This window comes from Thamnophis sirtalis, unplaced genomic scaffold, assembly GCF_051295495.1.
Source record: "Thamnophis sirtalis isolate CommonGarterSnake01/CBP01778 unplaced genomic scaffold, rThaSir2_p1.2 scaffold_11, whole genome shotgun sequence".
Classification (NCBI taxonomy): Eukaryota; Metazoa; Chordata; class Lepidosauria; order Squamata; family Natricidae; genus Thamnophis; species Thamnophis sirtalis.
In genome coordinates this window covers 61634724-61662276 of record NW_028261391.1, presented here as the reverse complement: position 1 = coordinate 61662276, position 27553 = coordinate 61634724, and the positions used below count along the sequence as shown (strand labels likewise).

Here is a 27553-nt window from a genome sequence, read left to right as displayed (position 1 = left end):
AATCCCCCCGCCCGGGTTCCTTGGGACTTCGGACCGACGTCTTGGCGCGTCCGAGCGTGGAATAAAGCCGGAGGCGATTCTCCTGGGTTTTATTATTATTCTTATTTTGCAAAGGTTTGTTTCTGTCTCCCTTCTCCTCCGGACAGCCCTTCGCTCCGTCCGGTACGCGCGCCCGGGCAAGGGAATCAGCAGATCGTTTCGTCGGAGCCTTTTCATATAAGGTAATTGGACCGGGCTTGGCTTGGAGATGAGAGGCGCACAGCGGCCGAGGGGAAGGGGAGGCGGAGAAAAGAGGACGGGGGTGGGTGGTTGGGGGGATCGGCTGCCTCCAAGGCAGCCTAATCCCCCGCTTTCCAAGCTCGCAAAGAGCACGGATCTCTCCAACTCTTTCCTGCTCTAAACTCCCCGCGCCCCGCTTCCCAACCATTCACTTTGCGCTCGGGGAATTTGCAATGTGCGGTTGCCGGTCAGAATTTGCAAGAATGTACATAGTTGTGCTTTTTTTCCCCGGGGTGGGAAGAGAGGGGTTGGGTATCCGGAGTGGGGGCTGTTTCCAAATTTTGGCAGCTTTTGTCAAGTTTTATTTTATTTTTTATAAAGAGAGTTCCGTCGCTTTAGGTGCGCAGAACTGGTTAAACCAGGTGCAGCGCTATCTACCTACCCAGGCAGGGGAACCTTGGGTGGGTTGATCTGCCGCCCCCCCCCCCAGTTGTAATCCGTCTGACGTGATGGAGTGGAGGGGCTGCTGCTTTACAGGAGCCGCCTACGGTTTCTGACAGGTTCCTTCTTCTCTCTCCCAACTCCGCCTAGTAAACCTATTTCAGTCCCTTTTTGTAAACGACACTGGTCGTGAGAACAAGATGAGGTGGTTTACGTGGAAGAGTTTCCGAGGAAATAAATTTAAAAAAAATTGCCAGGCGTGCTGAGTTCGACGGGAATCGAACTCAGGGTGGGAAATGAACGTCTGGGCTGCGCGCTCTTCGCTGCGTCTCCGGTTCCTATATAGTACATCGATCTAGAATCTTTCCTGGTTCTCTGGTTTTTCAGCATGGATTTGTCCGCCTTTGGTTTAGCAGCCCTTGAATCTGAGAAGCCCCATTATGTGAGCTTCTGATCTCCATGGTGTTAAAGAGTGTTTCCCTCTTCCAAGTCTATCCCCCAAACCTGTTGTAGTAATACCTTAATTACTACAACAGGCTTAATTAAATTCCCATAACTCTTTCCCAACACTGGTTTAACAGAGAACATTGGAAGTACAAGTAAACATTTTAGCCTATGCCAAGTTCTTCCCTCTCCCCCCAACTCCCAATTTATGAATTTGCCTCAAGGGACAGAATCTCAAGTTCCCCCTAGAAATATTTTACACTGAGGTTTTTAGCTCCAGCATCCCTGTTTTTAAAATGCTGAAGACCCATCCTGATCCCTCCAATGACGTTCCAGATAATGAAATATGCACGGCATGTTGTAGTAAAAAAAGAAGAAAAAAGTTGCCAATTATCATGGTTGAAACAGGATCTGAATTGTAGAACTCCAATTTGCTTGGCATAATGTTTAAAGGACTTTGATTTGAAGAGAAGAGATTTCAGAGGAAGAAGTGGCTGTGGCTTCAGAGGAACAAGTGGCAGCCTCAAGTTACATGAACTCGCCATATGTCATACCTACATGCTTGCAAATTCTTTTACTTATTTGCACCAAAGACCCAGCTAGGAAAAATGATAACACATGGAATCCTTTAGTGAATGCTATACAGCAGTATGTGTATCAAAAGCATAGATTTACAGGAGCTTAGTAGAAACGTGCTGTAGTACTAATGCAAATCAAAAGCAGAAGAATTTATCCTTGAGGATCTTTACTATTTTCAGCCTCTTCCCTCTTAGGGCTTCAGAATTTAAGGAAAGAGAGAGAGAGAGGGAGAGGAGTTAGGGAGGGAGGGAGAGAGAGAAAGAGAGAAGAGGGACTCTCACACTCAATTGTTGATATTTTAATATACAAAATGTCTTTTCAAATAATGGCCCATTATTTGCTTGATATGAAGCACTCTTCGACATTTCAAACCTCATTGTCTTCCTTGTACAAATCCCTGTAAATCTTCTACTTGCCTCTTTGCTCATTTTCATTTGAAAAGCCTGTTTGGTTTGAATAGGCTGCAATAAGCAGCCCCAGTACACTTTTGGAATGTCAATTAAAATGCAGATTTCTTTCTCTGATCCACAGAGGTCTTGGGAGACAACACAGACTAGTGGAGGTGGGAAAGTGACTGAAAAGAATTTGGACAATGCAAATTCTATTGAGGCTGCTGGGCTGTTTTCCCAAATAACCTCCCAGAATTAATGTTTAATAGTTGATCACTTTGAAGATTATAAGGCAGAAAGAGAGAGGGGGGGGGAGCTGGTCTCCTTTGGCAATCAGCTCCGGGGTGCCATCAATTAATTGCTGCCCAGTTAATTGGTTATAGGGGCACTGATAACATCAATGCTCATGTTTTATTGTATTACTTAATGCCCAATAGGATAGACAGGCTGGCATATTGATTTAGGCACCAAATGCCATCCACTCTGGGGACTGATAAACATCACACGCATAACAATGGGATGAGATTAAAATGAATACTTTGGCTTCAATTTAATTACTGCCAATCTAGAACAAGAATTACTTGTTTTCTTGTGCTTTTTTAAAAAAACAAAAAGAGAGAGAAAGGAAAAAAAATGCAGAGTTTACAGTTTGAAGAAATTTGTTTGGGCTCCCAACCCTGGGCTGTTCCCCCTCCTCCCCCCCCCAAAAATGCTTGTCACTTTGGAAGGACTCTTTGTGCAGGTATGTGAGGAGGTGAAAATTGACTTGATGAGTGTGGTAGCAAGGTGAGCCATCAATCTTGGGTGGCTGACAACTCCGCCCACTGTACGGCTGAGAGGAGAGACAGAGTTCCCTTTCAGAGGGGAAAAATAAACACCACGTGAGGCTTTTGCTCAGCCTGAGACTCCAAAAAGGATTATGCTATTGTAGTCAGGAGCCAGGATTGTGAGGGCCAAAAAAGGCATGCTGGGGCTGTGTTCCAAACATTGGGATGGGGGTCCGTAATGACTCAGCATAGGCGGTCTCACTTATAAGATCATGGAGTGCCAGCAAAGTGGGTTGAATAAATAGTTTGATTTTTGTTTTTTCACCTGGGCCAGGCCCATCTGCTTTAAGCGATGAGGATGGGAGGTGCCATAAATCGGCAGAGGGAGGCACGAAAGGGTGTTGGAAGAAGAGTGATATAGTTAAATCTGACTCTGGTATGAATTTAAGAAGGCATAATTGCTTCCAGTGCTTGGGAGAACGAAAAACTGCTTTTGTTAAGAGAAGAAAAGCCGAAATTGGGTTCGCCGGCCCTTGTCTTAGTCGATACTGGCTCTGCTAAGGGATGTTTGTAGAACCACTGAATTCAGAGTTGGAAAGGACTGTTTAGACCAGGGGTCCCCAAACTTGGCAACTTTAAGACTTGTGGACTTCAAGTCCCAGAATTGTCCAGCCAGCATAGCATAGCTGGCTGGAGAATTCTGGGAGTTGAAGTCCACAAGTCTTAAAGTTGCCAAGTTTGAAGACCTCTGGTTTAGACCATCAAGTCCAGTGGTGGGTTTCAAAAATTGTTGGAACCTACTCTGTGGTGTGGCCTCCTTTGTGGGAGTGGCTTGCCACCCATGTGACCGGATGGGAGTGGCTTGCTGCCCATGTGACCAGATGGGAGTAGCTTGCCGTCCATGTGACCGGATATGAAATTATGAATTAGTACTTAGGTGGGTCCAAGTAGCTATTCAGAAGTTAGTGGTTAGAAGCAATCGTAAAGCAAGATATGGAATTAAAACCAGAAATATTTTGTTGGCTATTTGAAAGGGAGTACAATATATATTTAATTTTACACATGTTAGCAGCTGCTGGAATTGTCTTTGCACAACAGTGGAAAAATAGAGATATGTAAATGAATAAATATTACAATGTGCAGGAATAAATAAATTGACAATTAAAATCAAGAAGGCTTTGAATACTTTTTCACGTGGGATTGGTTTTAGCAATTGCCAATTAACGGAAACAGAAATTAGAAATCCAAAAGTATGAAAGAAAACACCAATTATGTAAGGAAAGGTCCCTAAAATGTATAAGGAAATATTACTAGATCGTTATTAATGCGTAGATAACTGCGGGACATTACACACCTAAGTCTCACCCCCTGTTATTGGCAGCAATCCAAATCAAAGTATTCCCGACAGATGGATCTCCAACCTTGTTTCAACAAATTGTTCTAACTGATAGGGGGTTATTTCTAGCATTCAAACAGAATCTGCCTACCTGTAATTTAAATACATTATTCTGAGTCCTTCACTGCCTGCCTGCATGTATGTTAGGGAAAAGGTGTTTGCTTTATTCTATATTTCCAGGAACTTGAAGAATGCAATTCTATTTGAATTATTTCTTCCATTTATTCTACACTCCCATCTTTCTATTTTGACAAGTACTTAAAGACAGGTTCCATATGCAGCCATTACCCTTTTCTCTTCTCAAAGCTAAACGTGCCTAATTCCTCCAGGACTTCTCTTCATAGGGTGCCTTGAATATTGCTTTCTTTGTTCTCCATTGCCTTCCCTGAATTTGTCCAAGTTCATTTCAACCCTTCCTAAAGTGTGCCCAGAACTGGGCAAAGTACTTAACGTAAGGTTTGACTTACCCATCTTTCAAGTTCTGAGAACGCATAATATATAGGACACTTATTTTTACAATGAATTGCCCTCTTGATTGCTATTTGTTCCTTCTTAGGAAGAGCATGCTAAAGATTGCAGGTGCTGGAAACGTTTAGACCATGATGGCAAACGTGCCACTGGTGGCACGTGGAGCCATTTCTGAGGGCAAGTGAGGTGTTGCACTGTCAATTCCAGCAACTGATTTTTGGCCTTGATGTTCAGCCATTTTCTGCCCTCTGGAGGCTTTAGCGAAGCCTCCTGAAGCCTCCAGAGGGATAAAAACGGCCCAACGGGCAACCCGGAAGTCCGTTCCTGAACTTCTGGTTTGCATGTTGGACAGTTTTTCTACCTTCCCAGGCTCCTAGAAAGCCTCTGGAGACTGGGAAGGGATAAAAACAGACTTACCCGGCCCACCCGAAGTTGAAAAATGGGCCGTTTCCAGCTTCCAGAGGGATGGGGGATACTGTTTTCGCCCTCCGCAGGCTCCAAGAAAGCCATGTGCGCAATAGCAGGGCAAGGGGTCACACGTGCATGTGCAGGGGGACATTAAATTACGGGGATGGGCACACGAGCATGCGCAATAGCGTACAGGTGTGCTTTTGGCACCCGAGGTGAAAACAGTTCGCCATCACTGGTTTAGAAGATTTTTAGAACACAACCCCGCCTGCCAATTGTTGTCTATAATCAATATACAACTACAGAGATTAAATTGCTTCCTATATCCCCTTGGTGGCTCAAGACATATTCCCTAAGTCTCTTTATGCTTAGAGAAACTTTACGACTGGACAGGCTGATTCAGTCTCACCAGGCTTGAAAGAAGACTTGAGTTCTAATCGCAGTTTAGCCATGAATGCCAGCTGGGTAACTTTGGGCCAGTCACTCTCCCTCAGCCCAACCCACCTCGCAGCATAGGAAGAGAGAAGAGTCTTACATATGTTCAACCTTCTGAGTTATATATAACAATAATAAAGGCCCAATATAAAATAAATAAATGAATAAATAAATAAGAACAGTTCATGAAAAATAAATCCTGTCCTATCTCTGTTTATCCAAGTATATTATTGGAAAAAGAAGAAGAATGGAATGCAAATATTGCTTCTGAATTATGAAGATCCTCTTGCACTATTCAGGTTTAAAGTAGGACATTTAGACAATCAAGACTGAATGTTTTTAGTCCTTTAAGAATATAACATACCTTTCCTCCAATCTAGTCTCTTTGCAATTGCAACTCTTATTATATGTAGCCAAACTAAATGAATGGGAGGTTATAGGCAACATCATTCAATGCATCTGTAGATACCAAATAGGGGAAGATTTGAAAAAAACAACAACAACCTGATAATACAGTTTTGACCAATGTGTGACAAACCTCCACAAGATTTTGTTTCTATTTCTTTGTTGTTTCTTCTATTCCCTTTTGTATGTAATTGATGAAAGCTGCACGATACTTGAGTGCTTTCCTTTTGTGCCCAGAATTATTTTACAAGTGTGTCTCATTTGTAGTGTAAAAATTATTGAAAGAGAAAAAAGAGGCAAGATGAAAAAGCATTTAGTGAATGAACAGATGGATGGATGGATGGAAGAACGAATCCGAAAACCTGGTGAAAATAAAGGGGAACCAATACTTTAATCTTCCTGGTAGCACTGTGTGTGTGTGTGTGTGTGTGTATGTGTGTATTGAAGGCTGTGGATGATAAGATGTTAATTGCAATACAACTGTGAGGAAGATTATCTTGAAAGTCTATGGCCAAGTAACTTGACCATAGACTAAGCAAAGATTTGAAATATTGCCTTAGTCCAAAATTAATCTCGTTCCTTGAGCCCTTTATATACATCGCCTCAAATAATATTTATTATTGTCTTGTAAGTTAGGCCAATACAGGTAGTCACGGACTTACAACAGTTTGTTTAGTGACCATTCGAAGTTACAACCACACTGAAAAAGTGACGTATGTCCATTTTTCACACTTAGGACCATGAACACATGATCAAAATTCAAAGGCTTGGCAACTGGCTCATATTTATGATGGTTGCAGTGTCCTGGGGTCATGTGATTCCCTTAAGAATTAACAATAATTTAAGAACTGCAGTGATTCACTTAACTGTGGCAAGAATGGTCATAAAATGGGACAAAACTCACTTAACGAATGTCTCACTTATCAACGTAAATGTTGGGCTTAATTGTGGTCATAAGTCAAGGACTGCCTGTATTTTGATTTCCATTATACAGGCTGGGACCGAGATGGAAAAATGTATCTAAGACTGGGGTGAAATAAGTTACCTTCGCTACCGGTTTGCAAATGTGAGCGCATGCACCATCTCCGTGCATGAGCTGGACCTTCCGCACATGTGCAGAGCATCGAAAATGGGACGTGATGACGTCTGAGCAGTTGGGCGGGGCCTCCCGCTGCCAGCGCTGCCATAGAACCTGCTGAATGGCGCCATTGATATACGATCAAACATTGAGTTCAAGGACGAAGGGATACATGTGAATCACAATCAAGGGCTTGATTTTACAGCTGGTCTTCCTTCCCGTGGCACGACAAAACCGCGCTTGACTAAAGCGCGCCCGATTAAATCGCGTTGCTGACATCATCAACAGGGCGACAACAGCGAGCGCGGAGAAAGAAGGGCGCTTTAAATAGCGCTTTAAAAGCAAGCCAATTCAAGTTAAGGTAAGGGTTAGGTTTAGGGTTAGGTTAAGGGTTAGGATTAGGTTTAGGGTTAGGTTAAGGGTTAGGTTTAGGGTTAGGTTTAGGGTTTGGTTAAGGGTTTGGTTAAGGGTTAGGTTTAGGGTTAGGTTTAGGATTAGGTTTAGGGGGGGTTAGGTTTAGGGGTTAATTTTAGGTTTAGTGTTTACAGCGTGCTTCTGTCTCCGTGCTGTTGTCGCCCTGTGATGACGTCAGCTACGCGGTTTCGTCGAGCGCGTTTTAGTCGAACGCAGTTTTGTGGTGGAACCCTTCCTTCCATCCTGCTGGTATGGGGGTAGAACAATACCTCTATACTTCTCCAGTCAGCCTGATTTGCCATACTTAAATGGAAATATAAACCTACTAGGCTGGGCTTCATCCCTTGTATGGTCAGGGCAGCGTCTACCTTGCTGAACAAGAATAGTTATAAACATCATTGTGGCTAATCCCGAGTTCCTGATTTCAGGACTACTCCTTGTATATACAAATGGACATTCCTGTCCACAAATCATGAACTCAAGAAACAGTCTGTCATATGAAAGCTTGCTCTGGAGCGGAATCCTCAGATAATTTTGCAGAACGTAATTGCCTGAAAGGACACTTTATTATAGACTTCCAACCAAGGAAGGCCACCCGTCCCTGAACTGGACGTGGAGTTGCTCGATCTTTTATCTCGCAGTGTATGAAGGCATGCACCACGATAAAGAGAGACGGCTCTTAATTGGTTCTTGGCTTCCAGCCATGCAAATTCACAGAAGGGCTGCTTAGTCCAAAATATAGAATGCGGTAATTTTGCAAAATGGCACATGATAAGGCTGTGCATTTCCAGAGTTAAATTATTTGCTAAATACAAAATTATTATTTTTTAAAATGCTGTACTTTAAGCAACAATCAAACATTGAAAAAAAATACCACTCTGTTGGGAAAAAAATCCGAGTAAAATCAAATCTCTTTCAGCTTGACTTTTTATAATTTAATGGATTTTGTTTCCTTATTTTTGGGGGGTGGTGCAACAGTATCCTTGGCAAGTTTTCAGAAGTGGTTTGCCCTTGCCTCATACCTAGGGCTCTGAAATAGTGAATGGCTGAAAGTCACCTCATTGACACCATGCCTAAAGTGGGATTAAAGTGGGACTCATAATCTTCTGGTTTCTAGACTTGTGCATAACCACAACGTGAAGTATATAGCCGAGGTGGCGCAGTGGTTAGGGTGCAGTACTGCAGGCCACTTCAGATGACTGTTATCTGCAGTTCAGCGGTTCTAATCTCACCGGCTCAAGGTTGACTCAGCCTTCCATCCTTCCAAGGTGGGTAAAATGAGGACCCGGATTGTTGGGGGCGATATGCTGACTCTGTAAACCGCTTAGAGAGGGCTGAAAGCCCTATGAAGCGGTATATAAGTCTAACTGCTTATATATTGCTAAGTAGCTTTTTAATGGATGGATGTGGAGAGTTTCCTTCGTAAAATATGTAATTGGCTTGCCGTTGTCTTTGTTTACTCAATTACCCAATAGGCTTGTATTTATTATTGGTCTTCCAGTGAGATACTAAACAGGTCTAACTCTGGTTTACTTTTTTAGATCAGCTAAGGTCAACTAAGTGTTGCCATCTCTCCATCTGATTGGTTATCTAAAAGCACACAGAACCTTTAACATGTAGTGAAACCACACATTCCACTTACTTCCCTTATCTGGAGACCATCTCCCAGTCCAGCAATCACTGCTGGTACATTATATTGCTTGTTTCTTTTTAGTTATTTTCAGTCTTGTTAGTATCTTCCAATCAAAAGAGCCTGGATTGTGTAAAGTAAAATATGAACATAAAACAATCATCGCACAGTATCAATATATCATCTGCTCATTATTTAAACAACAGAAATTGCTGGGGGGAAAAAACAATCGCAACAATAGTCACCAAACAATAATTACTGAATACTTTCCTGTGCCTTCCTAAACATTATGGGAGAAGTAACTTTAGTAGATTACAGTGTTTCTAAACTGTAGGATGAAAATGGTTATCTGTTTAGCAATAGCAATAGCAGCTAGACTTATATACCACTTCATAGGGCTTTCAACCCTCTCTAAGCAGTTTACAGAGTTAGCATATTGCCCCCAACAACAATCCAGGTCCTCATTTTACCCACCTCAGAAGGATGGAAGGCTGAGTCAACCTTGAGCCGGTGAGATTTGAACAGCCGAACTGCAGAACTGCAGTCAGCTGAAGTAGCCTGCAGTGCTGCATTTAACCACTGCGCCACCTCGGCTCTTGGTTTAAACCAACATCCATAATTTCATCACGGATAGAAAGCTAGCATATCAGTAGAAAAGGCCAAGCTAAAACTATTTATTTATTTATTTATTTATTTATTTATTTATTTATTTATTTATTTATTTATTTATTTATTTATTTATTTATTTATTTATTTATTTATTTATTTATTTATTTATGTGTTTATTTATTTTTATGCCACCACCCCACTGATACAATGGTGTATTTGCTATCTATCTATAGGAGAGGTTTTATCCACCACTCCCAGTGTTTGTGGAATTTAATATTTCAAAACAATCTTAAAGTTCTGTAGTTTACTATATGTTATTATGGCCGCTCTGTGATTCCTCATGGGAGGTAGAATTTAAGTTCAAATGTCCCAGGATTATGTGTGTCTTTATCAATATAACATGGTATTTAACAATTGTAGCTATCTTTCTTAAGACCAATTTTAAAATTAGGCAGAAGTTTTATTATGTGTAATCTACAGAAATTTTTGATTGACCCAAGACCTCTGAGAGGAGAAGACTATCTTAGCCAATACTAAATTGATACTTCTTGCACGGCTGCATTTATTTCTCTGTTTTGCTCTCATTACTTAAATTGCCATCTCACTTTATCTTGGAGTGTAAACAAAATTGGAACAGGACAGTAGTGGCTTCAACTGATTATAATTAAGGATACATATTTTGGGGTGTTTCATAAGAATGTAATGTCATTTTGGTGATGAACTTAGCTCACATTTTCTCCCTTTCTGTTTAGGAGAATTGGCAGAAGCTGGGAATAAGAAGATATTTACCAAGGTTTAAGTGCTGCTTTCAGCCCATGTTTGTTTAGAAGAGTTCAGATGGGATTAAAGTCCACATGGAGTTATGGAAGACAACCACAGACTGGCACTGAGAAGATGTTCAGTTGGGATTCATATTGCCGTATCTGCCTGGTGATGATCACCATGGCTGGATTTTCCTTGGCTAGGCCATCAGACAGTCTAGTTGGTGAAGAGACTACTTCAGAACCTGGAGGTAAGTCCACTTTTCTGTTTTTCTGAGGACATTCAGATCATACAGAAGTAACTATATGTGTCCAGGTCTCAAGTGATTTTTTTCCCCCCCAAAGGTGATCATTTATAGAGAGCTCATCAAATTTTCCATAAGTAAACTATGAATGAAGCCAAATATATGTGTCCAAAGATAATGCTGCAGGAGCCAATCTGAGTTGGTCACCAGGACTAGAGGTTTTGTCTTCCAAGCTTTCGGACTCACGCTGGAGCCCATCTTCAGGAAATTTCTCTCTACTGTAGCAGAGTGGATGGGCTCCAGCACATCCAAAAGACAAAACCTCTAGGCCTGGTTATTGACTCAGATTGAATCCTGCTAAGTAAACTATTGTTGCTGAGATGCGTCATCATCATTGTTAGTTAGTTTTGAGGAAGACAATCATGAATGAATGAGAGAGAGGGAGAGGGAGAGGGAGAGAGAAAGAGGGAGAGAGAGAGAGAGAGAGAGAGAGAGAGAGAGTGAGAGAGAGAGAGACAGAGAGTGTTCCAGGATAGGAGACATAATGCAGAAGAATAATTCAAACAAATGTTAACTATAGATATAATTCCTGGAATACTGTTTGTGACAATTCTTCATGGTGGCACTTTCAAACTTGTAGATAGTAGCACTTTACTACTACAAACCTGTAGTACTTTAAGAAACCTTGATAACGTTTTAGTTAGAACCACAGTGGCGCAGTGGTTAGAGTGCAATACTGCAAGCTACTTCTGCAGACTGCCGGCAAAGTGCAATTTGGCAGTTCAAATCTCACCAGGCTCAAGGTTGACTGAGCCTTCCATCCTTCCGAGGTGGGTGAAATGAGGATTGCCATCAAGGAGATTTTGAAGATCTAATTAGTACTTTGATCTATTTAGACCACTGTTTGCTTTGTCTGGCCTAAATTAGTCCTTCTACTGATGCTTAATTTTAAATTATGTGATCAATTACACTTATAAATTATTTTCTAAGGCACTCCTTCTAAAACAAAGCATTTGTCATGTCTTTCAAAAAGCAAGAAAGATTTCTCAACTATAATAATAATAATATGCATTGGACTCTCTCCAGTATTTACAATATGCTTAGCTTTGTATATTATTTTCTAACATTAATATTAAATTTTGTATATTACAAAATTCTTATTTGGAAGAGAGGGAAATCCCGTTTATGTCCAGATTTTGGTTTATCTTTTCTCCAAATGTTTAGTTTAATGAAAAGGAACCCATAACTCAAAATGGTTATAAATGCTATTTTACTTCTATTGATGCTGAATATTACTAAAGAGGAGATTTTTCACAAAATATCTGTGCCATCTTCACAATAGTTAAGGATTTCTTTGTTGACACTTCTTTTTAAACCCCTTATTTTGTTGGTCTAAGGCCCAGAAAATGCAGTTTGAGGAACTTTGTGGCGAGAAAAATATATACCCCATGAAAAAGGCACACAAAGATTCTCATGTAGAATGGTTTATAATTATTGAGGTTTTCATTTTAAAATTCTGTGGACTACTGTTACTTGTTTCCCTTGGATGTAAATTAGCTGCTATGTTGCACAGTCTTCAGTTGAAGACTGATTGATGGGGCCACATTTGGCCCATGGAAAATGATCTTTCTGCTGGCTTTCTAGCAAGTTTTTCTTATTCCTTCAAAGCCACAGAAAAAGCCTGTGGTGCACATGCCACAGAGTTCTGCTGAAATCTAAACAAAATCTCCATGCTTATGCATGCCAAAAAAAATATGGATGACTGACAATACTTGATATTGTTGTAATATTTGTATGAAGAAAGATTTTTATGGCCGTAATTATTCCCGAACTCAGAGTTTGACAATTGTTCTGTTTTCCTGTGTTCCCCAAACTGTAGTATTTATGGAATGTTAAGATGATGTTTTTGATTATGGTGTACTTATTGCATGCACATATGTTTTTATTATTCTGTGCATAATCAAACCCCACACCCCCAAATCCTCCGAGCCTCTCAGGGGATCAGTGCATTTTTAATATAGTTGTTGTTATCTTGTAGTACAGTGAGCTAACACATTTTTTTAACTGACCTGTCAAATAATCTTGTCAGGGTAATGTTTATGAAATGTGTCCTTTCCCAGATGTCTTATGCAGGAGATGAGGCCTCTGCATATCATAACATTTCTTGGCTTCCCCTCTGCCCTTTCTTTTCTGTCCAGTTCATTAGAATGCAAGTATGATTGGAGTTTTTTCTTCTCATATATACAATTAGACTTTCCCGACATTTAGAATTCATTCTCAAAGTCATTTAAGTCCGTGTATTGCACTATGCTTTTCTAGAAAAAGAATATTACCATAGTATAGAAATTATGCACTGCCACAATAAAACAGTGTTTTCTTGTGTGGACTTTTTATGAGAGTTTACTATTGTATTGTATTGTATTGTATTTAGTTTATTTGTATGCCGCCCTTCTCCAGGAGGGACTCAGGGCGGCGAACAACTCAGGGGGAAAGGGGACATAAACACAGTACACATAATTAAAATACACGAAAATCACACAGCCATACAAGTCGAGAGGGGAGGGGAACTCATCAACCCCAGGCCTGCCGGCACAGCCAGGTTTTGACGGCTTTCCGGAAGGCCTGGAGAGAGGTGAGGGTCCGGCTCTCCACGGGGAGTTCATTCCAAAGGGCCGGAGCTGCTACAGAGAAGGCCCTCCCCTGGGTAGTAGCCAGATGACATTGGCTGGTGGACGGAACCCAGAGGAGGCCGACCCTGTGAGATCTAACGGGTCTTTGGGAGGTAATTGGCAGCAGGCGGTCTCTCAAGTACCCAACTATGTTATTATGTCATTTGACTTCTGGTGGTTTACAAATGTGAGAAGGTATTATCAGGTGAATCTCATAGTTGTTTGTTTGGAGATTATAGCAGATCTCCACATCTTGAGGTAGAGCTGTTTTTCCAAGGAAAGTTTGGACTTGGTATCTTTCGTGTCCAAAGCCTGTACTTTTCTACTCACCCACAGCTCTTCTTCAGAGTTGCTTCCTGCTTCCTGCAATCTGGCAGCTTTCAGAATCCTCATTCATTTCTTCACATTTACTCTACGTAGCATTTAATACAGCTCTGTATATGTTTCCTTATGTGTATCAGCTAGAGTGAGACACAGTGGGAAAAAGGGTAGCACTCACATGGAAATTAATCTAGCTAAAGGTGTGTAGAATTATTCTGATGTCCTTTGGAAAAGGACAAAAATCTATGCCAAACATGGAATTGGATTTGGATTTTGGATTTTATTCAATTTGTAGGCCGCCCTATTCCCCGAAGGGACTCAGGGCGGCTGAACAAAGCCAAGGGAGGGGAAATTACAAGAAGTAAGACGAAGACAATCAGACAATACAAAAGTTTAAAAGCACAACAGACACAGCAGATTCGAGTAGGGGGGGGGGAACTCAATCCCAGGCTTGCTGGGACAGCCAGGTCTTCACGGCCATCCGGAAGGCCTGAAGGGTGGAGAGGGTCCGAATCTCCACGGGGAGCTCGTTCCAAAGGGCCAGCGCAGCCACAGAGAAGGCCCTCCTCCGAGTAGTTGCCAGCCGACATTGGCTGGCAGATGGAATACGGAGGAAGCCTAATCTGTGGGATCGAATGGGTCTGTGGGAGGTAATCGGCAGAAGGCGGTCTCTCAAGTACCCAGGTCCAATACCATATAGGGTTTTATAAGTTGGAAAACAATATCCTGGCTGAAGAACAACAGGCTAGAACAGTGTTTCTCAACCTTGGCCACTTGAAGATGTCCGGACTTCAACTCCCAGAATTCCCCAGCCAGCGAATGCTGAAGTCTGGACATCTTCAAGTGGCCAAGGTTGAGAAACACTGGGCTAGAAGATCTACCAGGACCAAGTGATAATCCAACAACTCCTACTAGTGGAGAAATACACCTTTGGATCCTTTATGCAGCTTTTGTGGATTTCAAATCTGCATTGGATTCCATATTGAGAGAATTATTTTGGAATGAATTGCTATCTACCAACATAGGTACAGAATTACTTTGACTAATATACTTGGTAGCAATACAAAGGGCAGCTAACCAACTCAAAATTTAACAGCATGAGGAGTAAAGCAATACTGCATTCCCCACTCTATTACTCCCCCTTCCAAACTTTGTTACTCATCATTTCAATGACGGCAATTTTCAACCACCAAAATTAGTTCACAGAGGGACCCTTTAGTCCTCCTGTATGCCGACAATATGGTTATGTCATGAACTTTGCAAAGAGCCTTGAGATCCTTTGCTCAACATTATGAATTGTGATAAATTATCCCCCTCCCCACAAAATCTTTCAAGTTCTGACCTTTAACAAAGGACCTAATATTTATCATTGGTATAGCAATGACGATATTCAGCAGTCCAGATGCTTTAATTACTTGGGGTTACTTTACATTCTTTGGGATGCAGGGACATACACCTGGGTCTCATTGTAAGTTGTTCAGAGGAGTGAAACAGGTGTATTGTTCTTTTATCTCATTAAAGCTGTCCATTAAAGGTGTCCTGAGAGACCGCCTCCTGCCGATCACCTCCCATAGACCGATTAGATCACACAGGTTAGGTCTCCTCCGGATCCCATCTGCCAGCCAATGTCGGCTGGCGACTCCCCGGGGGAGAGCCTTCTCTGTTGCAGCTCCAGCCCTCTGGAACGATCTCCCCGTGGAGATCCGGACCCTTACTACCCTCCCAGCCTTCCACAAAGCCATTAAGTCCTGGCTGCTCCAGCAGGCCGGTGGGCTCTCGAAATATCCAGCCCCTCAGAAATTGTGACTGTTGTATATTTTAATATGTTGTTTTGTCTATTATCCCCCTCCCTTGTTTTATTGTAAGCCGCCCGGAGTCCTTCGGGAGTGGGCGGCATACAAAATCAATAAAACTATAAACTATTAAAATGTTTTGAGACAAAAGCTGTGGCACAACTATTATATGGGATTCACTACTATAACCGCACCCATAGGGGTATTGTCTTAAGTTCTTAAGATCACGCAAGGCCCTAGATGTGTATTTAATTCATCTTTAAGACTATAGATAGGAATTACAAGGATAGAAGTCAGGATCTGGATGGTTATTTTTAATTATTGGCCAAGACTACTCTTTAATCCAACAGCCTGACATCCTTCATTAACAGAAACAGCTTCCAATCTACCTAGAAAATATCCATTACAGAAAATCTGGCAGCCTTGATTTTTCTAATGAGGCAATACATAAGACGGAATATGGCCAAGCCAAAAAAATTAAATCACTTAAGGAGAGGAATCTTGATACAGGATGGAAACATGACATTGCTTTAGCACCAAGGCTACATCGGTCTTGGACACTGACTTTTATGACTAATGGTACATCACTTTAAAGTAATTATTACCCATCATGTTGCCAAATTTTGCCTCGTGCTACAAGAGCAAGACAACACAATATTGATCCACAGCACTACATTTTGTTATTTATCTATAGAGATTTCAGTCATCCAGGTCATGGTTGTGCCAAAGATGCTTTTTCAAAAGGCAACTGGACTTGGTTTTTCTTTTAAGAGATCTCGCTTCTCATCCAAGAAGCTTCTTCAGATCTGATGTATTTTGTTGATTCCTTTAAAACTCTTCCTCCCTTCCTTTCTTCCACTCCAACTCATATACTGGTAACTTATTTTGGCTGCCATCTTTAATATACCTTTTGTACATGTGTATGTGTGTTTGCAGAGCCGAGGTGGCGCAGTGGTTAGGGTGCAGTACTGCAGGCCACTTCAGCTGACTGTTATCTGCAGTTCAGTGGTTCTAATCTCACCGGCTCAAAGGTTGACTCAGCCTTCCATCCTTCCGAGGTGGGTGAAATGAGGACCCAGACTGTGGGAGCGATATGCTGACTCTGTAAACTGCTTAGAGAGGGCTGAAAGCCCTATGAAGCGGTATATAAGTCTAACTGCTATTGCTATTGCTATTTGTGTACACACATATATTACATACACTTTTTATTTATTTAAAACATTTATACAGCCACCCATCTTCTAACCAACTCTATGTGTGTATGTATACGTACACATACCTTGTTTGTTTGTTTATTTTATTACATTTATTTTATGTATTAAACATATGGTGCCCATCTCAACCATCTAGGCAGCTTATAACCAATAAGCCCTAATAAGATTTACTTACCAATCTTTGGGAAGAGAATAAGAGGAGAATAGTTTTAAGTATGGTTGGAGAAGCTTGAGTAAGTCAATTATGGGTTCTGGCTTCTTTCTGCCACTGTGAGATCTAGCATCCAACCAGCATCCAACCAGCTAGCCAGCCAGCACTTTCTCTAACTTTGGCTCGATCTCTAGTTCCATATCAAGAACCGAGGTGGCGCAGTGGTTAGGGTGCAGTACTGCAGGCCACTTCAGCTGACTGTTATCTGCAGTTCAGCAGTTCTAATCCCACCGGCTCAAGGTTGACTCAGCCTTCCATCCTTCCGAGGTGGGTGAAATGAGGACCCGGATTGTTGGGGGCAATATGCTGACTCTGTAAACCGCTTAGAGAGGGCAGAAAGCCCTATGAAGCGGTATATAAGTCTAACTGCTATTGCTATTGCTATCTACAAATATCTAAATTGTATGTATGTGTCCAGTTTTTTTTGGGGGGGGGAGGAGTGAGGTATATAGTTCTCATATTCTTGATTGTATTGCATGATTTATTCATGAACTGTTCTTATGAATCCTCACCATCATTAAAGCAGAATGCATGATATTATAGAATACGACAAACTATTTTAGTAAAAGGGGCAGGGGACCATTTGTTGGCATCACAGTGGGATTATACTATTAATGTCATTTCAGGGAAGATTTATCTTCTGTTCAGAGAGTGTGCTTTCAAAGTACATTGCCTCTGGAGTAGATATTCACTGTGCCAAATTGAGATCTTACAAGCATATGGAGTTACTGAGAAAACATCTGTTTCTTTTCCTGGGATAGAACTTATATTTGCATATAGAAAACCATTTCAGATTGGGACAGTGAAGAATTACTGGAGGAGGAAAAAAAAGTGGATGTGTGTAATGAGATAATAGGAATGTTTATGTGGCAGATGGGATGGAGTTATTGGGGGAGAGGCAGTGATAATGACATTTTGTAGAAGAGGGCTTCTTTTATTACACACACACACACACACACACACACACACACACACAAATGTTGCTCTTTTATTATTGCCATTTTGGGTTTCTAATGTGATGAAAATATATGCGAGGGAAACTGAAAAACCTTTCAGAGTTTCTTAAACCATCTATTTGTGTAAGATTACAATTTCAGACTCAGTATTATTATAAAACAGCAACTTTATTAAAAGAATTAATGGTGGAATCTGGTGCTTAGGCCAAGGAAAGTATGCCAGAGAAATAGAATTTCACAGATTTAATTTCACAGTCACAGTATTGCAATTCTTCTAAGGTTATATTGGAATTGCATGCACTTCTATCTAATAAACATTATACATCATTTAGCATCATTATATCTTTCTTATTTTTTACTTATTATTTATTGCATATATTTTAGTTCATTCAACTCCCAAAGCTCTGAAAGGTTTATACAAATCTGTGGTTTTAAACATTGTGTAACTACAAGAGAGTCAAGAACAATATGAGCAACAAACAAGATCAAAAGCTCTGTGATGAAAACAAACTCAACCTAAACTCATATTGTAAAAAGGGCATGTTAATACGTATCTGTTAATACAACACTTAATTTACTTAGGGAGTGTTTAACAGGTTAAATAAGCTAACCCTTCTTGGAATTGTACTTGAATTGCAAATTCAAAATATAATAAGTGAAATTGAATGTTTAAGGCATTTGGTATTCTGAACCTATTACAATTAAGGAACTTCACTTCTGCCAGGGTTTTCAAAATAGATTTTTAACTTAATCCTAATTAAGAAAGTGCAAATATATCCAGGGTTAGAATAATTGCAAGCAGGCTTTTCAGCTTGGGTTTAAACACATCTCTAGTGTTTTGAGAAAACTTGAAAATTACAATATAGCAATAGCAATAGCAGTTAGACTTATATACCGCTTCATAGGGCTTTCAGCCCTCTCTAAGCGGTTTACAGAGTCAGCATATTGCCCCCAACAATCCGGGTCCTCATTTTACCCACCTCGAAAAGATGGAAGGCTGAGTCAACCTTGAGCCGGTGAGATTAGAACCGCTGAACTGCAGATAACAGTCAGTTGTAGTGGCCTTCAGTACTGCACCCTAACCACTGAGCCACCTCGGCTCCCACTGCGCCACCTGACCACACACATATATTTTCATTCAGGAATGATTTATAGAGTCAACTTAATTCACCAAAATTCCAGATATTGCAGTACACCAAACCCTAAAGATACTTTGGGGGGATTTGAACCACCTTATCCATTCTTTCTTTGTTTTCTTTCTTTCTTTCTTTCTTTCTTTCTTTCTTTCTTTCTTTCTTTCTTTCTTTCTTTCTTTCTTTCTTTGCTTAGATTAGACATTGATGAAACCTTGTTTCAAGAGCAGCCCTCGGGCACTGCTAGCATGGACCTGATCAATCATGTTTGCACTCTGGTCCATGTTTGTTGGGAGCATGCCACTGCATTGTGTAGAGCTGAGTGTGTTGCTAGGTGTAACCCAAATACCCTTAGTGCTATCATCACAGATTGCTCATTGTTCAAGTGTGTTTTATGGGCAGTATAAACAATTGCTTATAAATAATTGCTAAGACTGGTCACATGTCGTTTACACATTCCCCGTTGTAGCTTTTATTTTATTTCCTGTTGATTTTATTAGTATACCAATAATCATATTTTTCTTTTAAATTATATGCTTAATCAGTGTAATCCATCCCCCCCCCCTCAATAGTCAACTTGGCAACTAACTTTGTGTAGATGATAAAGCAAAGTATGTTATGCAAGTACAGTATCTTATAAGAATTTTCCCAGTTGTAACTAAATGAATATGACGTTCATATTTTGTGGATTGGGAAAATAAGTAGAAATAATTTTATGTAATCAATTCATTTGATACTATGTTACATTATGATTTATTTATTTATTTATTTATTTGTTTATTTGTTTGTTTGTTTGTTTGTTTATTAGACTTCTATCCCGCTTAATAGGGCTTTCAGCCCTCTCTAAGCGATTTACAAATTTTTTAGCAAATTGAGTCAGCAAAGTTACAATGGCACTGAAAAGTTATGACTGTTTTTCACACTTACAACTGTTGGAACATCCCCATGGCCACATGACCAAAATTAAGATGCTTGGCAATTGACTCATATAGCAATAGCAGTTAGACTTATATACCGCTTCATAGGGCTTTCAGCCCTCTCTAAGTGGTTTACAGAGTCAGCATATCGCCCCCAACAATCCGAGTCCTCATTTCACCCACCTCGGAAGGATGGAAGGCTGAGTCAACCTTGAGCCGGTGAGATTTGAACCGCTGAACTGCAGATCACAGTCAGCTGAAGTGGCCTGCAGTACTGCACCTTAACCACTGTGCCACCTCGGCTCTGCATGATGTTTAACAAGCTACCTGTAGCTGAACTGTAGTGGTCCAATAATGAAGAAGAATGTAGCAAGTATATCATTGGAAGTATTAGGGTTTCTCAGCTCAAGGTACAGATGGCAAGACCCTAATATTGATTCTTGCCAACTGCAAAATACAACGTGTTCTAGTTCTTTAGTTCAGCATAACATATTATACTACTACTGGACAACATTAGGATGCATTGGCTCAATGGTTAAAAGAACTGGAAAACTCAGAAGTTGGGTTTGAGACCTGAGCCCTAAGTGTTGGGGTGAGCTCTTATTACTTGCCCAGCTCCTGCTTACTTAGCAGTTTGAAAGCATGCAAATGTGAGTAGATAAATAGGTACCACTGGTGGGCTAGTAACAGCTTTCTGTGTACTGGCGTATAGTCATGCTGGCCACATGACCATGGACATTTTCAGACAAGCTTGATCCCTTGACTAATAAATGGAGAAACCACCCCAAGAATTGAACATGACTGGACAGGAGAAACCTTTATCTTTATTATAGTAGTAATTTCTATAACTTTTCCTACCCAGTTCTGAGTTCCAGAATTTTAAAAAAATGATTAAAGGAACTTGGAAGCCTAAGATCGAATATCCACTCAATTGGGTGTCAGTCATTACTCTCAAATCAAGCACTCAGTGTTTTTCTGGAATATTTTAAAAAGTGTGTGATATGTGGATGTGTAAATTTAATAAATCAGCGAACAAATGTGATAGCAAGTTATTCTCAATAAAATCCAGTCTGAGTTCTTCCTTCCCCCTTCTTACTCTTGTAATTTATCATCATGTATATTTTTCTTCTATTTTACACTTTTGACATATACAGACATATTTTAAATAGAAAGTTGGCTAGCATCGCCCTTGAATTTGGGGCTAATATTGCTATCTGGGGATAAAATAGAGGCCAAGAGATTCTGTTACGTCATTTCCCTTTTGCGCGAACCATTGTTCTTTCTGAACCAATATTTTTAAATTTATGGATTTCGGTATTATATGTGATCGCTGTTGATCAGATCACAGAGGCTAAAGTTTGATTTTTGGCAGCTTTATGATTAGGAAAATCTTATTTTTTTCTTAGAGGAAATCTGATACATACATACGTACACACACACACACACACACACACACACACACACACACACACACACAGTATATATAAAATTATTTAATCACTATTCTCTAGCAGTGTTATGTGCCTCATGACTCAGGAGAACTTAAATTTGAGCCACATTCTTGCCATTCAGAGAATACTAATGAAGTTAAATCTTAATGATAGGAGGTTTTACTGAGGTCCCAGGTTGACAGGCAGCTGAGTTGAACTGAATAATTAGTTTGTACATATAGTTGATAAATAGCAAGCTCTCTGATGACCTTTTCTCACCTATGTTGTCTGTAAGGAAACCTGCTGAGCTAGTTAATTTGGTCTCTGGCATTTAGCTTTCTTTTCTCTTTACAGCTGATGTTCAGACTAACTATCCCTTGGTTTTTAAATAATAAAAACACTATTTTGAATTCTTTCATTTTGTTAAAATGTCATTTAAAATCCTCTTCGCCCCCGGGACACCTTTATCACTTAGCTTTAGGTTGAGTATTGACTAATTTCAACAAAGTAATAGGTTTATGTACTCTGAACCAAAGTACCCAAAAGTTAATTGCCCATAATCCAGCATGCCTTGTTTTATTATGAATGCTCTAGAAGTGCAAGGAGTGGGTCTGAATTGTTATATTGATGAATTGAAACCAATTAACCATTAGGCTTTAAAAGTAAATATTTGTAAAGATCTCTCTCTCCCCCCCCCCCCAAGAGATTGAAGATACTAAATTACAGGATTTTGAGGGACTCTCTGTGTATTCTTTAGACAATGTTACAATTGAAGCATCTGTCTCTCCTTGTCCATTTTTTCACTTCCTTTTTTTTAGTTGCTAAGGCTTAATGATGATTACATGAAATTTCATTGCACCTTAGTATCCTGAAGGAAATAAGGTGGGTGACCATCAGGGAGAATTTTGCTAAAGGGAAAACTATTGAGTAATAGCTTCTGCATTGAAGCTTGTGGATGCTATATATTTTTCCAGCGTCACCTATTAAACTTTTTCTTCAAGGGAAAGGCAGAGGAAGAATGGGAGGAATGTAAGAGTAGGAAAGAGGGGAGGAATGGGAAGAAGAGGGGAAGGGTAAAGGGGAGGAAGGGGAAGGAGAGAAGGGAAAGGAGAGGAGGAAGGAAGGAAGGAGAGAAGAAAGAGAAGAAAGGGGGGTAGGAAGGAGGGAGGGAACGAGGGAGGGAAGCAAGGAGCGAAGGAAGGAGGGAAGGAAGGAGAGAAGAAAGGAGGGAAGGAAGGAGGGAAGAAAGGAGAGAAGGAGAGAAGAAAGGAGGGAAGGAAGGAGGGAATGTAGGAGAGAAGGAAGGGGGGAAGGAAGGAGGAAAGGAAGGGGGAAAGGAAGGAGAGAAGGAGAAAAGAAAGGAGGGAAGGAAGGAAGGAAGGAAGGAGGCATAACAATTAAACAATTGTACTTAAATGGAGGTATAATGATGGTAATATGTATAAATATCTGAGTTAAAATTCTTCAGTTAATATGAATTATGCTTGATGACTGTGGAAGAGATGCACGAAAGTCTTTTGAAACCAACTGATACACTTTCTACAGTATGTAAAAAAGGAAGATTTTATGTGTTGTGTTTGTTTTGAAAATAAATTAAATAAAAAAAGAAAAAAAGAAACTTTTTCTTCATTTAGATCAAGGGTGTCAAACTCGCATCGTCATGGCAGCGTCACGTGACATAGCATAACTTTTTCTGCCTTCGCTAAACTGGACATGGGCATGACATGGCCAGTGCTTGATGCATTTGATGCATCATGTATAACATGATCTGTATTTTCTGAGATGTTTAGCCAAGTTGAAGATTATCAGCATGGATGGATATTTAAAATGTGAGGTCCTTGGTGCTCTCTGAGCTTGATTGTTTTCTTGCCAATGTGTCATTACCCAATCTAGCTAATATCATCAGGATTAGCACTGATGATGTTACCTACTTTGGGTGATAAAACATCAGCAGGAAAACAACTAAGCTCAGAGAGAATCAAGGACCCCACATTTCAACCCTGAACTATAGATAGTCTTCTGCTCATGGAAACAACAGATATGTCTAACTGTAGAAATGTTCACTTTATTCCATGAGGTCCTGTATATCTTATTTACTCATAATCCTTTGCTCTTTACAGCAGTCAGTTTACCACAATGATGGTGGTGATTTGTATGGTGACACCATTGCACAACTACCCTAATTACATACTTGTGTCATCGGATGCAAGTATATATATTATGGCATTTAAAATGTGCCGTCATTGCATGTGTCCTCAATTGCCTTATCGATGCCCTAGGACTCGCATGAGTCTTTATGTATTCCTTTAGGGGCGGACTAGAGGTGAAGACGCTTGTCTCCTACTCAGAAGGTTGAAAGTTCAATTCTAGGTAGCAGCAGATATTTCTCACATAAGGTGCAAACGAAAAATATCTGCTATGAGCCCAACATTGGGGTCATAAAAACAAATATTTTTAAAATCAAGAAAATGATTTTTTTAAAATAATAAAACTGCTTATTGTAGTTTGGAAATGTGGTGTTAGCTTTCAATAATGATTTGCAAGTACTGTAAATTTAAGCTACAGATGCTGAAAATATGCTTTCCATGAGAATTCTAGAAAGAGAATGCTTTAAGAGAAGCTGTAGCTATATCAAAACTAGGCAAGAGAGAATTAAAATAGTCCACTAATGGTGGAATATTACAATATTTTCTAGTCTTTGGTTTTCCAAGTTTGCTAAAAACATTTTAATCTCCTTCCATTGTTAATATTTCATTTCACTTCAAAAAATATTCAATCCCTCCTTAAATATTTTATTCGGAAATGCTTTTTGCAAAGAAATTACTTGTGTAATTTATATAGAATAAAACATCTGGGAAAGTTTTGTTTTGAAAATGTTAAAAGATTGTAATGCAATGTTTCTTTCTGATCTTGAATTAATGCCATGATACTATTTATGTGATCATAGGAAAGCATCCAACTTGTCCCAAAGCCAATTAATTAAAATACTTCCTTGTACTTACATTGATGTATTGAGCAACATTTAAGAATAGTACAATCAAGGCCATGGTTCTGTGTACACATACTTGGGAATAACAACATTAAACTTAAAGGAACTGTCTGAGTAAATTTGCATTGAACGTCACTGTTCAAGGATACACCATATGCATAGACACCTACAAATACAGGCTATATTTTCATAACCAGCATTTACATTTCCTGAGTCGGATGAGAAGAGCACATCTTTCTTTCTACAGTCCTGGCCACTTTTTACAGAGGCACAATTGAGAGCATTTTAACAAACTCTATCACTGTTTGGTTTGGTGGCAGCAGGTCCTCAGACAGAAAGTCCATTAAGAGAGTAGTAAGGATAACTGAGAAGATTATAGGAAGCTTGCTTCCTGTTATTCAGGATTCTGCATATAAGTGCTATGTGCTTAGAGCTTGAAGCATTGTTAGACATCCCACATAGCATTTCATGGTCTGTTTCTGTTGTCCCATCCTGAGAGGAGGTTTTGAAGCATTTATAGCAGGACTAGTAGATTCTGTAACCACTTTGTTTCTTATGCCATTGGTCTTGTAAATTCAGATTCTTTTTTTCCCCCCATGTATATGTATACATTCAAACTAGATTATGATGTTTCTCTGTGTCATATGTATGTGTGTGTGTGGGGGGGTATATGCATAATGTTTATGAGCCAAAGTGGCACAGTGGTTAGAGTGCAGTACTGCAGGCCACTTCAGCTGACTGTTATCTGCAGTTCAGCGGTTCTAATCTCACCGGCTCAAGGTTGACTCAGCCTTCCATCCTTCCGAGGTGGGTGAAATGAGGACCCAGACTGTGGGGGCGATATGCTGACTCTGTAAACCGCTTAGAGAGGGCTGAAAGCCCTATGAAGCGGTATATAAGTCTAACTGCTATCCTTTGAGAGCTGAATACAACAAATCTTCATTTTAATGTATTCTACTTAGTATACCTTTAAAGGGACAATAAAGTTATCTATTTATCTATTTATCTATTTATCTATTTATCTATTTATCTATTTATCTATTTATCTATTTATCTATCTATCTATCTATCTATCTATCTATCTATCTATCTATCTATCTATCTATCTATCTATCTATCTATCTATCTATCTATCATCTCTCTCTCTCTATCATTATGTATCTATCAATACAATACACTTATATTTCATCCACAGTCCACTATTGAGGGAACCTAATTCTGCCTTTAGCTGTTCCGATTTCAAAATAGTGTTTTAAGCTTTCTCCTGATTGGTTTGTCTTGGCGTACAAATGATCTACAATGCCTCATTCACAATCTTCAGTGATTGGCATCTGCCTGGCTCCCATTGGTTGATTAAGGCTACTGTGGCCATGTCTCTCCCTCTGGTCTGCAGGCCTACAGTCCATGGCCATTTTGTTTAGGCCAGTGGTAGTCAACCTGGTCCCTACTGCCCACTAGTGGGCATTCCAGCTTTCATGGTGGGCGGTGGGGGTTTGCTGTAACTCTGCTTTGTAAATTTTATAAAGTAAAGTTACTTCCCTACTTTATAAATCACCATTACTGTGGAACCGGTGGGCGGTTAGAAAATTTTACTACTAACAGAGATACAAAAGTGGGCAGTAGGTATAAAACGGTTGACTACCCCTGGTTTAGGTTGCAGAATAAATTAGATCACACAGGCATAGAATCCTTGATCTTAATATCTGCAAAGTCTCATTTGCTCATTAAGTGGGCTGTTTGTACGCCCTGGTAGGTCAGTCTTCTGAAAGACCACTAGTTCGGTTATGAAACATGTGTTCAAAAGTCTTTCTTGTAGACTTGTCTCATTAAAATAAAGGGGGGGGTATTGGTAATCAATTTAAACTGGGGAAAAATGTAGTATATAAGAGCTTCTTCTCATGTTGATAAAAGTGGTATCCATTATCAAAACAATGAGCAGATGGAAATTCTACTCCTTCATAAGATGGAGATATCCAGCCCTTTTCATTGAAAGATCAGGAGGAAACAGGCAACTTTTGCCATCTTGAAACTGTTTAGGTGTCTCTTTTGAAGTAGAAGAATTTCTGGAATTTCTGAGTTGCCTTATATTCTCTCTCTCTCTCCCCCCTCTCTCTCACACACACAGAGAGAGTTAAACAGAGCTTGTCCCATGATTTCACTGTGGGGAACAAAGACAGATATTCTGATGGTTCTGCGCCAAATTAATAAATGAAACATTTTCTTTAGCATTTATTGAATAGGTTTGGCAGGTTTAGGTTAAATTGACTGGAATTCTCCTGGTTTCTATCTCTAGTTGAGGTGACAGAAAGATGAGAGTAAACCTGTTTTCTGGAAGACAGATTGATAGACTAAAGAACAGATGATGATAAATGGGAGGGAAGCGTCGCTCTACGCACATTTCTTCCTGCTTTACTTTCCATTCTTTTGTCCAACTACAGGTAGTCCTCAAATTACAACAGTTGATTTAGTGACCATTCAAAGTTACAACGGCACTGAAAAAAGTGAGTTATGACTGTTTTTCACACTTACAACTGTCCCCATGGTCACGTGATCAAAATTCAGATGCTTGGCAATTGGCTCATATAGCAATAGCAGTTAGACTTATATACCGCTTCATAGGGCGTTCAGCCCTCTCTAAGCGGTTTACAGAGTCAGGATATCTCCCCCAACAATCCGAGTCCTCATTTCACCCACCTCGGAAGGATGGAAGGCTGAGTCAACCTTGAGCCGGTGAGATTTGAACCGCCGAACTGCAGATAGCAGTCAGCTGAAGTGGCCTGCGGTACTGCACTCTACCCACTGCGCCACCTCGGCTCTCTCATATTTATGACTGTTGCATTGTTCTGGAGTCATGGGATCCCTTTTGCAAACTCCTGGCAAGCAAAATCAATGGGGGAAAATTGGGGGGAAATTCACTTAATAAACGTCTCATTTTCAACAGAAATGTTGGGCTCTATTGTGGTGGGAAGGACAACCTTTGATTTGTTTTACTCTTGGAAATAGAGCTGCTTCCAGTGTTGAGAAATAGCTCAAATGACAGGTGATCTCTAGAGTATTTTAGAAATGAGGCCTTTCTTGCATTATTGCAGGTCTTTTTCATATTAGTGTTTTAGTTGTACTATTTTATTTTGGCTAAGAAAAATAATCTATTAGATAATTTAACAATCATCCCTCTTTATATAGTGTCTGGGAATAAACACTGGATGAGATAAATAGGCCTGTCAAAGTGTAA

General features: G+C 40.1%; 1 protein-coding gene across 5 annotated transcripts in view; it reads left to right on the top strand.

Moving 5' to 3' along the window:
• Positions 1–27553, top strand: part of FGFR2 (fibroblast growth factor receptor 2) — a 136847-nt gene that overhangs the window by 75 nt on the left and 109219 nt on the right. For 3 of the 5 annotated variants that reach the window (XM_087725912.1, XM_087725911.1, XM_087725910.1), the window contains exons 1-2: positions 1–221; positions 10435–10694. The exon at positions 1–221 is cut by the window's left edge and continues 75 nt beyond it. In XM_087725912.1, the coding sequence (XP_087582038.1) occupies positions 10520–10694 (175 nt within the window). In that variant the 5' untranslated portion in view covers positions 1–221; positions 10435–10519. Of the gene's footprint in view, positions 222–10434; positions 10695–26759; positions 26823–27553 lie in introns of all 5 variants that reach the window. The other 2 variants (XM_087725909.1, XM_087725908.1) reach the window with 1 other exon arrangement.